This window comes from Zea mays, chromosome 4 (assembly GCF_902167145.1).
Source record: "Zea mays cultivar B73 chromosome 4, Zm-B73-REFERENCE-NAM-5.0, whole genome shotgun sequence".
Lineage (NCBI taxonomy): Eukaryota > Viridiplantae > Streptophyta > Magnoliopsida > Poales > Poaceae > Zea > Zea mays.
In genome coordinates, this window is record NC_050099.1 from 168,377,130 (window position 1) to 168,391,594 (window position 14,465).

The 14,465-nt window shown below is 43.7% G+C and overlaps 1 protein-coding gene across 2 annotated transcripts; it reads left to right on the forward strand.

Annotated features, from left to right (window-relative positions):
• The first annotated feature begins 3,355 nt into the window (after positions 1-3,355).
• On the forward strand, positions 3,356-13,434 carry LOC100280227 (uncharacterized). 2 transcript variants are annotated; one of them, XM_035966879.1, is made up of 10 exons: positions 3,356-3,522; positions 3,906-4,502; positions 5,013-5,180; positions 5,259-5,345; positions 9,972-10,106; positions 10,194-10,304; positions 11,627-11,718; positions 11,799-11,904; positions 12,615-12,701; positions 12,809-13,434. In XM_035966879.1, the coding sequence occupies exons 3-10, from the start codon at positions 5,175-5,177 to the stop codon at positions 13,220-13,222; spliced, it is 1,038 nt and encodes a 345-aa protein (XP_035822772.1). In that variant the 5' UTR covers positions 3,356-3,522; positions 3,906-4,502; positions 5,013-5,174; the 3' UTR covers positions 13,223-13,434.
• The last annotated feature ends 1,031 nt before the right edge of the window (positions 13,435-14,465 follow it).

The following is a 14,465-nucleotide window of genomic DNA, read 5'->3' on the forward strand; positions in this document are numbered from 1 at the left end:
TGTGCCGGGGAGATCAACTCCGAACTTGCCACCTTCGAGAATTCTGGGAGCCACTCCGCTATAATTCACCGGATTGTCCGGTGTGGCACCGGACTGTCCGGTGCACCATGTGGAGCAACGACTACAAGCGCCAACGGTCGTCTGCAACAGCTACAGGAACAGTGAACAGTGCGCGACTGCGCGCGCAGAGTCAGAGCAGGCGTCAGATGGCGCACCGGACAGGAAACAGTGGTTGTCCGGTGGGCCCAGTTGTCAGAAGCTTCAACGGTCGAACCCAACGGTTGGGTGACAAGGCTGGCGCACCAGACAGTGTCCGGTGGCGCACCAGACTGTCTGGTGCGCCCTTCGACAGCAGAGTTCCTCAACGGCCATTTTGGTGGTTGGGGCTATAAATACCCCCCAACCATCACTCTTCAAGGCACCCAAGCATTCACTACTCCTCATTCAATAGAAGAGCAATACACAACACTGCAAGACACAAATCAAAGCCTCCGATCAAATCAAAGTCCACAATTCAACTCTAGTTTTTAGGACTTGTGAAAAGATCGGCTTGTGTTCTTTTGATGTGTCTTGTTGCTTGGTTGGCTTTCTTCTTACTCTTAAAGCCTTGTAAGCAAAGCAAGAGACACCAATTGTGTGGTGGTCCTTGCGGGGTCTAAGTGACCCGGGAAATCAAGGAAGGAAGCTCAATCTGTGTAAGTGACCGTTTGAGAGAGGGAAAGGGTTGAAAGAGACCCGATCTTTGTGACCACCTCAACAGGGAGTAGGTTTGCAAGAACCGAACCTCGGTAAAACAAATCACCGTGTCATTCGCCTTATTTGCTTGTGATTTGTTTTCGCTCTCTCTTTCGGACTCGATTATATTTCTAACGCTAACCCCGGCTTGTAGTTGTGCTTAAACTTTATAAATTTCATATTTGCCTATTCACCCCCCCTCTAGGCGACTTTCAGCAGCCATTAGGCTCGAGCTCTTGGGAGAATGGTGAGTATCCCTAGAGACGTGGCAGATCGGGACCCCGTAGGACTCTATGGTGATCTCCTCGTCCACCTCCTCGATGCCCATTGATGTTGGTGCCAAGTTATTAAGGTGTCGCTTAGGCATCGCTTAAGCGACGCCTAAGCGGTAAGACGACCGGGAGCAAGCAAGGCGTCCTATCGCATTGCGTCAAGGCTAAGGCAAGATAAAAGGACCTATTGACGTGGGGAAGAGGCGGCGACATCGTAGGGGTCGTGGAGGCGTCACAGTAGTGGTGGCGCTGGCCATGGTGGTCGTGGCGCCGTGGGTCGCAGTGGTGGCGTAGGCGCATTTGTGGACATATGGTGAGGGAGGACTACACGGAGGGAGAGCAACAACAAAGAAGCGACCGTGCATGAGAACCGGCAGTTGCTGGGAGTCGTCTAGGGCTGGCGTGATGATAACCTAAAAGCATGGTGTTGGGCTTGGTTAGGCTACTTGGTTGTGCTTCTTTCTTTTTTTTTCTTTTCTTGTTTTTATTTTCTACTAGGCTAGAATGGGCCTACAAGAAGGCTTTACTGTTGTGCTACTTGCTTATTAGCCTCTAATTAGTAATATATAACTAATATTTGGTCTAACTTTTATAATTATCAATATAATTAAGGCGTTGCCTCGCCTTACGCTTTACTGTTTAAAAGTTAAAAATGGGATCGATCGCCTTATGTCGCCTTACCGCTTTAATAACTATGGTTCGTGTTGTCGGCTATGTCGTCGTTGAAGTCGTCAGAGTTGAAGGGGTGAGAGGTGATGCGTAAGGTCGTCGACACCATCGTCCACGAAGAAGGAGGCCATGATGGGCGAGGGGGACATGGAGATTTTGGGCAGCAGTGTCATGGTGGACTTGTGGTGGTGGAGGTGTTGTTGCTGCTGCCGTCATCAGGAGCGTTGGAGAAAAGGGAATACAGAGAACCACATCATCTTATCATCGAGGTTGAACTTGACCATGGTGAGAAGGAGCTTGTCCTCCTAGGGGTGACCGACACGGGGAGCAGCGTGGGCGCCTGTCCTCCCCTTCATCGTCGCCGCATTTTCTCGTTGGGGATGGCTGCTCGTCTGCACCCATCGGTTGCGATCGCAAATGTCTAGGGTTTGGGGTTCGAGTGTGGTAGGATGGAGGTTGGATGCGCGGGTTTCGTGAGAACGATGGACACGCGGGATGGGGAGTGGAGGTCCGGAGCCCGCAGAACTATAGAGGACATCGTACTGAAGCAACGCACTTGGACGACGCATTGAATACCAAGAAAGATAGATTTTAAAAAAAGGTGACACAGGGCGGCCGTCGAAACTGATGTTTTATAATAATAGATATATTTTCTTGAATTCAACCCACAGTACGTACGCGCACTGCACTGCAGTCAAAACAAACTTCGACGCTCACATTTTTTCTTTTCGTTGCACACATGGATATCAATGGCTGTCACTTAATATAAGACGAGCACATGCCCGTGTATTGCGACGGTATACCAATCATATATTTACTGGTATAGTGCAACAGTTGTACGACACTCAAGAGTAGCAAGTGTGATGGACCCTCATAAAATGGACCCTACCCACAACTCTTTGTATAGCTCGCTCATCCTCCTTCACATAGTGAGGTGGGTATTATCCGGGAGCGTTGCGCTGCGTGTGACTTCGTGTTATGTTGGGCTTAATTGTTTTATCATGGTCTATCTAAAAGGTTTGGAGATATGGAAAACAAATCCACTCTATATGTTTCGTATGTGACACACGAAACTCGTGTTTCAAAGGAGTAGAGATAGAGATTAAACCCTTCCTAGTTTGAGAGGGATTGTTTGACAAAAAATCCCTAAACTTGTAAGTGGGAATATACATTTTTTGGGGGCAACGACTACTGTGCAATCAATCCTTAGATATAACCGTGTAACTTGATCCGTTATGTCACGATCAAACCGCATGCCATATTTAACACATAAATTCTTTAACCAACATGTCGAATAGCTTTATAAAGAATTCCTAACAATCCACAATTACATATTTGGGGGGTGTTTTGCACTTCTCTGGGTTTCAACTTTATCGTGAAGCTTCTGTGTATAATATAAATTTAATTAGTTTTTAAAAATATTTTTAATCTAAATAAGAAACAAAATGATATATCTAAATATCTTCTAAAAGTTCACAATTTTAGCTTCACGATTTTCTGAAGCTCCTAATGACATGTTTCATTAACTTCACCAAATTTTGTGAAGCTAAAGTAGTTTTAAACATGACCTTAAGTCCTTCACTAGATCATAATCTAACTGACGAGAAGCACCTGGGACTGCTTGCATAGCCATAATTGCTTTTTTTTTTGGGTTAGATAGACAACTGTGGCCCCACGATTCAGGAGTCAGGACCCTTGTTTGCCTATACGCTGCCAGCCTGCCTTTTCTAAGTTCTTCTTCCATCGCTCCACCCCCACCCCCTTCTCTCTCGTAGCAACGTTTGGGGCGCCGTCGCTGCCGCTCTACTCGGGTGCCCAGGTCTTGTTCGGGCCCTTCGCCGGCGAGGTACGTCCATCGCTTGGTCTTCCATTTCTGCTGTACGAAACCGAGCACCCGAACCCTAACTTAATATATCCGGATCTGATCGAATTACAAGTCTATATGCATGTATTATGCCTACAGCCTACTAACATCGATTGTTTTGCAAAAAATATCGGGTCTACATGTGTACATACATGCGCTTTACTGCCTCTGATGTTAGAATTAGGAAATTGTATGCATGATAGAATTCGCTGCCCAACACAAATTTCGAAGAGTGCAATGATTTTGGTAATAGGAAAGTGCTAGTTGTGTGTTGGATTGGGTTAGGATGTTTTTGTCGATGCAAATATATAACTGATTTCAGGATGGCATGGCCACTCGTGATGGTTTGGTGTTTCTGTTTGCAGCCAGGGGACACTTTCTTTGGTATGAGAGGATCAATGTCCAATTATTATGATGATTACGACGACATTGATGAGATTGAGGATGACTATGATATGGATGATCCTGCTGATGACATGGTAGACGAGCAGCGAGGGGTTAGGGATTCTGATGCGGAGGATAATGATTATGGACAACCAGTGTGTATCCTTTTCTTTTTGTCATATATTGAGTCTTCAAAACTTTTTTGAGATAGGCTGATAGGCAGGTAGAACGTTATCGTCTGGTAGCTACAAGTTTGCATCATTTGAATGCTGATTTAGCATATCTCTTACATATCCTACATCAACTACTTGCAACAGTAGCACAGCACGAAGCAAATCAGTTAGATATTTATTTGCCGCATGATGCACCAATGTTACATTGTTACCCCACATGCTACTTGTACCAGTAGCACTATATGCTTTTCTCATGTGCAAATATTATTGTCTAGGTAGCATGTAGTTCCGCTGATGTAGTGATGTACACCAATGTTCTAGTTTTTCATACTGCATGTACTTGATAGCTTCACACGTTGTCTGTTTTCTTTAATATAGAGTGATGTCCTCATACGGTTGCAAAATGTATGTCTGCTGAAAATTGCAATTACCCAAATTATGGATTCACTACTATTTACTATTACCTCTCTCTAAATTGCTCCTCTCTATCCTTAATATCTGTTGGCTTTGGTATGTGATGATTATTTTGTCTTGGTGTCTGAGCCCTTGGTAAATTGCTTTCATTTTGGTTGGTATTTGTAAGCAAAATAGTATATAAGATGATGGTTGTGTCCTTGGTTCATTCCATGACTATAATATCTATCTTCTAGCTTTACAGACACGATTTCATATGAGTTTGGTTTCTTTCTATTGCACCACCCCTCTGCCTTCCCATGCAAATGAATTTTGAGATTCAACTTGCTGTTTGACTTGGAAGCTATGATGCCATTGCAATAAAATCAATGTTATATTGTTTATTGTGCACTTCATTGCATCCACGATCCTGGCATGATGTACCATTTGTGATACAACTTGGTCAAGTTGCTTATACAGCCACTTATATTGCTCTAAGTGATTGTATTTTTTTCTCTTTAGAATGACAAGATCCCAGATACTTCATCAGCAGATGCAAGAAATGGAAGGGACATTCAAGGAATACCCTGGGAGCAGCTAAACATAACCCGTAAAAAATATAGACAGTCCAGATTAGAACAGTACAAAAATTATGAGAATGTACCTAACTCTGGAGAAGAAGCTATGAAGGTTTGCCTCTTACTCTTTTTGTAAGTTAAGCTTTGTAAATTTTCTATCCACATGTTGTTGACAATTGTCTTGGAATAGGATTGCAAGCCAACAGAGAAAGGTGGAATGTACTATGAGTTCAGACGAAATACTCGATCGATTAAGTCAACTATTCTACATTTTCAGGTGAGTTAACTCCCTTCTGTATTCTTAATCCTTTGATAGAATATGGTACATGGTAATTATGAGTTCAGGTATTATAGAGCGCACCAATTTCCTTGACATTTCCTTACATGAGCAACAACAACAATAGAGCCTTTTAGTTCCAAGCAAGTTAGGGTAGGCTAGAGTTGAAACCCAACGGAAACCACAAGTCAAGGTCCAGGCACGTGAATAGCTGTTTTCCATACACTCTTATTCAAGGCTAAATCTTTGGGTATATTTCATCCTTTCAAGTCTCATTCTACTACCTTTTCCATGTCAACTTCGGTCTTTCCCTGCATCTCTTCCCATTACTATTGCGTCTTAGGATTCCACTACGTATTGATGCCTGGTGCCGGAGGTCTATGTTGGACATGTCCAAACCATCTCAATCGGTGCTGGACAAGCTTTTCTTCACTTGGTGCTACCCCTAATCTATTGCGTATATCATCGTTTCAGACTCAATCTCTTCTTGTATGACCACAAATCCAACGCAAAATATATATTTCTGCAACACTTATCTGCTGAACATGTCGTTTTTAAGGCCAACATTCTGCATCATACCACATAACAGATCTAATTGCCATTCTATAAAATTTCCCTTTTAGCTTCTGTGGTACCTTCTTGTCACATTCACATAGAACGCCAGATGCTTGACGCTGCTTCATCCACCCTGCTTTAATTCTATGGCTAACATCTTCATCAATATCCCTATTTCTTTGTAGCATTCTCTGTTCTTAAGGCGTCGCCTAGGCGTCCGGGCGGTGGTCTATCGCCTAGGCGCCTTGCCCGCCTACCTCGCCTAGGCGTCCAGGCGGTGCTCCAACGCCTTGGACCGCCTTACCGCTTTAAAAACCATGGTAGCATTGATCCTAAATCATGAAAGGTATCCTTCTTGGAAACTACTTGACCTTCCATGCTAACATCTTCCTCGTGTAGTAGTGTCGAAGTCACATATCATATATTCAGTTTTAGTGCTACCCATGGTTCTTAAGGCGGTAAGGCGAGTTAAGGCGTTGGATCACCGCCTGGACGCCTAGGCGACGTCTAAGGCGAGCAAGACGACGCCTTATCAATCTGAGAACTAGCAAACCAACAACATGGAGGAGGAAGAAAAAGAAAAAAAAGAAGAAATAAAAAGGAGAAGGAAGGCCCAGCCCACTAGCTAGCCCATATAACATTCCCCTAGTTGCCCTAGGTTGCCTCTCTCCTCGGTTTGAGTTACATTCAGCCTCCAGTTGCCTTCTCCCCCGCTATTCAGCCGCTGTTGCCCTCGATTGAGTCGCTGCCGCCCCTGAGTCACCGCCGTTGCTCCTGATTCACCACCGTCTCCGTCGATTCGATCGCCGCCGCCCGGGATTCAGTTGCCGCTCCCGATTCGAACGCAATCACCCTGATTCTCCGTCGCCCCTTCTCCTTCCCTTCTGCCCTCTGCTCTTTTGTTGATTCTTACCTAGGCAGCGGGGACACCTTTGATCTTTTGGGCGCTTGGACGCCTAGGCGATGCCTTTGAAATAGTGGTGCTATCGAGTCTAATCTTTGGACTCTAGTGTCTGTTGCCACTTGCCACAACTCTAGTTTCCTATTTACTCCTGCCTGACTTTCATCAACTAGTACTATTCATCCGCAAAAAACATATACTAAGGGATATCCCCTCACATGTCCCTTATGACCTCATCCAACACCAAGGCAAAAAAGGTAAGGGCTCAAAGCTGATTTTGATGTAGTCTTATTCTAATCAGAATGTCATCCGTGTCTCCATAACTTGGTCAAACACTTCACAACATTTTTGTACATGTTCTTAATGAGTCCAACGTACTTTATTGGAACTTTATGTTTGTCTAAAGCCCACGACATAACATTCCTTGGTATTTTGTCATAAGCTTTCTCCAAGTCAATGAAAACCATGTTTAGGTCCTTCTGCTCCCTATACTGCTTCATCACTTGTCTTAATTAAGAAAATGACTTCCATGGTTGACCTTTTAGGCATGTAACTAAATTGGTTCATAGAGATCCTCGTTATTCTTCTCAGACGATGTTCGATGACTCTCTCACATAGCTTCATAGTATGGCTTATCAATTTAATTCCCCAATAATTAGTAGAATTTTGAATATCTTCCTTATCCTTGTAGATTGGTACCAATATAATTGTCCACTCGCCAGACATCTTGTTCAACCAGAAGATATGGTTGAACAACTTGGTTATCCATACTATATAATTGTCCTTGAGGCATCTCCATGTCTCAATTGGGATACCATCAGGGCCCATCTCCTTACTCCCTTTCATTCTTTTCAATGCCTCTTTAACCTCAGAATCGCCTATTGGTGTCATCAAAAAAGTCATCCAAGGTTGTCTTCATTCTCCCCATTGAACAATTTCTCAAAATACTCTTGCATCAATGCGTGATCTCATCCTTTTTTACCAAAAGGTCCTTTGTTTCATCCTTAATGCACTTTGTTGAAGTCCCTTGTCTCTTTCACGGACCCTAGACATCCTATATTGTCCTTTTCTCCTTCCTTCATGCTCAAACGATGTTACAGGTCCTTGTGCGCCCTATGCTTTGCCACACAACTCAATTTGCGGTTTTCTTTGCTACCTTGTACTTCTCTATGTTATCCATATTTCTGTTGTGGTACAAACATCTATATCATTCTTTCTTCTCCTTAATAGCCCTTTGGACTTCCTTCGAAGTCCCTCTTTGATGGCACTTTCCTTGAAGACTTATGATGTCTCCCCTTTCAGTTCCACCACTTTGTTCTCGTAATCTTGGCTTGTTTATCCCTATGGGCACACATCCAAAAACTAAAGTTTGCCACCACAAGCTTAGGTTGAGAGGCAACCCACTCCCTAGGTATCACCTTGCAATCCAAGCATGCTCATTTATCCTCTCTTCTTGTGAGGACAAAGTTAATCCGACTAGAGTGTTGGCCACTAAATAAGATTCTCTCTTGCTAAAAACATGTTGGCTATCGTAATGTCCAAGACTTCCTCTCCCTCCTGATTCCTACTAGGCTACTACGATACTCAATACCTCCATGAACCACCGAAACCTACACTTGTACCTATATGCTCATTGAGATCTCCTATGAAAAGCTTACCCACTAATAACTAATAAGTGGATTGGCTACCTTCTCCCATCAGCTTAAGCTTTTGGGTTGAACTGGTTAATGCGTTCACTCTAACAAATAGTGTAAAATAGGGGACACAGAACTGTAGATGAGTAGATGACACTGTTTGTAGTGTAAAGTTTGAAATAGGGGATGTGATAGTGGACGAGATAGGGGATCTGTCGGAGATGGCCTAAGGAAGCAGTGGCCCGATCCTTGCTCATTTGACACCGTTCCTAGATCACGATACATCGACACATCACCAAGAGGGTGCTGACTAGACCTGATCATGGGCCATCCGACCCGCCCGAAAAAAACCCGGCCCGACCCGACCCGACCAATGCAACGGGCGGGTATGGGCCATAATTTTTGACCCGTAATAATTCATGGGCCGGGTACGAGCCGTGATTTTTGACCCAAAACCCGACCTAACCCAAAAAAATCCGACCCAAAGCCAAAAAACCCGACCCAACCCGACACGTCAAACAGGGAGGAACGGGTTGACCCGACCTGACACTAGGCACGGGTCGGGTATGGGCCGTGATAAATGGCCCACGACCCGACCTTGACCCGACCCGAACCCGACCCGACCCGACATTTGAACAGGTCTAGTGCTGACCTAGTCATTACCATTTAAAATAGGATTACACCCAACGGATTTCTTTCAGGTTTATGCGTCATCAAAAGGGTTCTGTGATATAATGTGTTGCTAAGAGGATTACACCCCCAACAGATTTCTTGCAGGTTTCGTCTCCATTAGAATGGCTAGGTTCCATGTTGGCTCGCCAAGCCTATCACAACCCTTCTTCTTTACTAGGGCTTGGGACTTGCTATGTTGAGATAACATAGGCGGAGTTATTTCCTTACAGGAGCATGCTATAAATTTCATAGACCAATTTCGTACGTATAAAATCACTTTGCCTCTTGGAGCTGTTTCAATTTTCCTTGTAATATATCTGCTGAGCATGAACAATTTCTCCATGAATATTGACATATGGCAAGGAGTTACAAGATTATTTCAATTGTGACTTAGCTGCTGGTCTATTTCACCCAACTCACCGTTTGTGATTGCAAACTAACTACTGATTCCATGAGGAAGCTGCATGTACATTGAAGCAACTACACACTTTGTGTTGGTTTCTTGGATGTATAATGAGTCGCAAAAAATACTCAAGCTTTGCATGCAAGGCATGCATAGTGACAGAATCACAAGGTACACCTGTTAAATTTGTGAAGGGTTGAGCTACCTTCAGTACTAATTCAACTCCATCTGTTTGGAGATATTATGCTGAGGTAATGGTTCAGTATATTCAGGGACCAGCGTTGTCTGCATGGTGCAGTTGCACAGTTCTGCCTATGTTCACTTTCCAAAAGTAAATTTAGATTTCCCTGCATTTTAACTAACCTATTACAATGGTCATGGTCTTGAACTTTTGATCAATGTTGCCCTCTCTTTTACAAGGTTCTGTCTAATGTGAAAAAGAGTCTGATTTGTGCCTGCAGCTTCGAAATTTGGTATGGGCTACGTCCAAGCATGACATCTACCTAGTATCACATTACTCAATTCGTCATTGGTCAGCATTGAGTGGTGTCGATACTGAACTTATCAACGTCCAAGGACACGTGGCACCAAGGGAGGTATGATAACATTTTCTTTTCTGTTGTGTGTTGTCTTCCCATCCTCTCGTTATTGAATTTATACTGATAACAGGCATTGTTGTACAGAAGCATGCAGGAAGTTTATCAGAGGGTTTTTATCAGACTCAAGTTAGTACCTTGGCAGTCAAGGACAATTTACTGGTAGCTGGTGGGTTTCAAGGAGAGCTGATCTGTAAAGTAAGTTAACTATTATGGATCAAGTTCGTTTCAATCCAAGCCGTTGATGTGCTAGCTGTTGGCACAGCAGCTTTGATGTGGGCTGTGGTCACATTATCTCTTCTAACCAGTGTGTGCGTGTGCGCGCTATTCGTCACTCTAGGTGAAGCTTCACCCAATTGTGTTCAGTAATTACCGGTAATTACTGAGCGTTCTTCAGTAATTAAGCTTCACTTAGGGTGACGAATAGATTACTGAAGATCGTTCAGTAATAATCGGTTATTACCGACTGCCGACTGGGTGAAGCTTCACCTAGGGTGACAAATAGCGCTGGCCTACACACACACACGCATACACACACACACGCACACACACACGCATTTGGATGTTCACCTAAAGATCGCAGTACACTATCTATTATTGCTCACTGGAATTTTCTGTAGAAACTTGGACATATAATGCAGACATTATGCTAGTGAGTAATGATGCCACTGTGTATCCAGTCCTTACCCAAACTCATATCCATTTTGTTTGGGGAGGGTATGGATTATCCAGTAAAGTATGGATATGGAGTGGGTATCAATGGGCAATACCCATTACACCCATGCCCACTCTAAACATGAGAGACAGTGATGGTGAAGGCGACCCACAGGGCCAGGGAGTTGGAGATGGCAACGGAGAAAAGAATGGTGCAGACAAGAGCAAAGTAGTCATCAGCTAGTCAGCCGAGGCCTTGAGACACACATCGGTGGCGTGGAAGAATTCCAACGTCACCGCTCGTGAGTTCATAGTGACAACTTATGTCACAGTTCTCTGTCTGCCATCTCTCCTCTGCCTGCATTGTTTGCTTTGCTGCTCTGGAAGTCCTGGTCTGTGCAAGTTCGGAATGGGGACTGACACTGGTGACGGATGCAGGCGACGATAACCACAGCCAGGCCATGGTCGCCGGCCTGGGACTCTGCCACCGGGAGAATTAATCACAGGACATGTATAGTTAGGCCACACAGATATTGATGTAGGAGCAAAGAGAGATCTGGGCAGAAAGGGGTATACCCATAGTCCATACCCATTGGGCATATCCACGGGGATGGGTAAAATTAGTCAATGGATACGGGTAGATTCTGGATTGGGCAACAGGTAATAAACGGTCTGCTCAACGGCATCGCTACATTTAGGCAGCGTAATAAATAGTTTTGATCCATATAAATTTACTATCCAAGTATCCAAACATATTTTACTAACAAGCTGATGGATGTGCATGTGTTTACATGGTTAATCTTTCTGTGTGTTCTCCATACTGATCTTTTGTTCAATTGATTATCTTCTGTTGATGTCATATGCAGCACCTTGATCGGGAAGGTATTAGTTTTTGCTGTCGAACAACTTATGATGATAATGCTATTACAAATGCGGTTGAGATATTTAATACCTCTAGGTAACTTCCTCTCTGTGTTACTAAAGATGCTATCTCACCGTATGCACATATTCATTTTAATTCTGTTTTTGCACCCCCAGTGGCGCTGTTCACTTCATCGCATCAAATAACGATTCTGGTGTGAGATACTATGACATGGAGAGATTCCAGCTATTCAAGCATTTGCAGTTTGAATGGCCAGTGAATGTAGGTTCCTTTGGCTTCTTAGCTATTTCCGTTACCTTTATGTTCTATATTTGGATCTTCTTGTTGGTGCTATCATTACAAGGTACATCTTTCTACACATGCTGTCTGCAGATGAAATTTAGAATAGACTTCATTGCTTATTTCATATGCCCCATAGTTGTGCTTGTACTATCAACTTATTCTAGTTTCTTGGGTATGTTTTTGACCTATTGATCAATGAATCTAGCAATACCAAGACAAACTTATAGGTGGTTTGTAGAAAAAATCCAAAATGTCTTTACATTTCTGTTGCGGCAGTGATGACATAGCAGGCTCCCATCTTATGGATACAGTATTAATAAAAAGAGAAGTGACAGCCTTCAATACTTGGCCATTTTGGACATGGAACCCTTAGTTCCCCTCTTGTCACCTTTTCTAGCATAATGTGGAGGATAAGTGGATCCAACATATGTATGAATTTCACAAATATAAGTACTATCTGTTCCAAAGTAAAGTTCAAATAAATGTACCATCAAGACATATTTCATGATAACTGAATGGGACTGATTTGATGCTGTAGATGTTGGCACATTTTTTCTAACTTGGTCAAAGTTAAAGAAGCTTGACTAAGAACATAGATAAAGTGAGCTATAATTTGTAATGAAGGGAGTAGGTCAAGCTTAGTGCATTTCTTTGCTGTATCTGTGTTTACCTGTAGTTTGTTGATGCAGCATGCTTCTTTGAGTCCTGACAGAAAGGTCGTTGTTATTGTCGGTGATGATCCTGATGGTCTACTTATTGATGCCAACTCTGGAAAGGTACCATTGCTAATCCATATGCTTTAGTGAGCTCAGGTTAATAGACTTTTCATAGAAGTGCTGTAATGATGTGAATATTCACCATTTGGTTTTGCTTCTGGATGCAGACACTCCATTCCATAAAAGGACATCGGGACTACTCATTTGCATCGGCTTGGAGCCCTGATGGGCGAACATTTGCTACTGGCAACCAAGACAAGACATGCCGAATCTGGGACGCGAGGAATCTCTCAAAATCCGTCCATGTGTTGAGGGGTAACCTTGGAGCCATCCGGTCCATCCGCTTCACCTCGGATGGCCAGTTCATGTCCATGGCTGAACCTGCTGACTTTGTGCACGTCTACGACGTGAAGAGTGACTACAACAAAAGGCAGGAGCTGGACTTCTTTGGCGAGATATCCGGCACATCGTTCAGCCCAGACACTGACGCGCTTTTCGTTGGCGTGTGGGATAGGATGTATGGCAGCCTGCTTCAGTTTGGCCGCCTGTACAACTACTCGTATCTTGACTCCGTGTTTTGATGTGGAACCAAACGGATGTTGGACTGTTGGGTTTGGTGTGCCGCGGTTCTCTGAATGTTGTCAGCATGATTAGGCGGTTATCCTTATATCAGGATTTTAAGTTGACAAAGATAATTGAATTAATAAATGTTGTACCGTGCCCGATGTGTATATATAAAAGAAATGTATACATATGCCTATTCAGATACCGAGTTGAGATGTGACTTGGTCTACTCCATGTGTGATTGATGAATTGGTTGTCGAAGAGGTTTAAAGCTTTCGACGCTTGAAGTTGAACACAGTGCGTGTAGTTCCATGTAGGTTGTAAGCCACATGTAGTATATGTTTTTGTCATGGGACTAGTGGTGATAGGAGGTCTATTGGCTCATTGTTTGTGACATGATAGGAATGTAAGGAGAAAGTCTTTTGTCTCATGGTATGTGACATAAGGAGACAATTGTATATTTAGGACTCTAGATAGCGTTCCGCAAGAATGCCATCCTAAACAATTGTTTCGCAAAAACAGACTATAAACATCGTCTAATTGATCAAGCTGTCATTTAATGTGTTTTCTTCCTTTTCTAACCTAATATTATGTATTTTATGTCTGATTAGATAATTCTACCCTTTTGTAATTATATGCACAAAACGTATGCGAAGCAGCATAAAACAGCAGGGCACCTGTTTGTGCGCTCGCCAGGAATGAACAGCAGGACGCCAACTGTTGGCCACACATAACAGGGACAACAACATAGAGCACAACAGCAGGGGACAACAGCAGTATGATAACAAATGGGTTTATCTCATGGACGCGTGCGCTTCCATCGCGGAGGACATGGGAGGCCAGCACGGTACCTGCGGAGTCCGTGCCCGGCACGGGGGCAGCCGTGGCTGGCGCGGTGGCGTCCGTGGCCACTAGTGTCCGACGCGCTGGGCTAGCACGCGATCGGGCGACTCTTCTCGTCCATGGCGGCGTGCACAGAGACGAACGAGAGACGAACAGATGTAGAGAAAACACAATAGCATGCAGATGGGCAAATCTGTCTCATCAGCTGGAAAATACACGTAAGGGCTTGTTCGGTTAGCTCTCAATCCATGTGGATTGAGTGGGATTGGATGAGTTTGAATCTTAAACAAGTCAAACTTTTTATTAATTTTTTCCAATCTCATCCAATCCATGTGTATTGGGGATAACCGAACAAGGCCTAAAGGAATTATAAAAGGAAGCAAATACGTTAAATGACAGCTTAATCAATTAGACAAC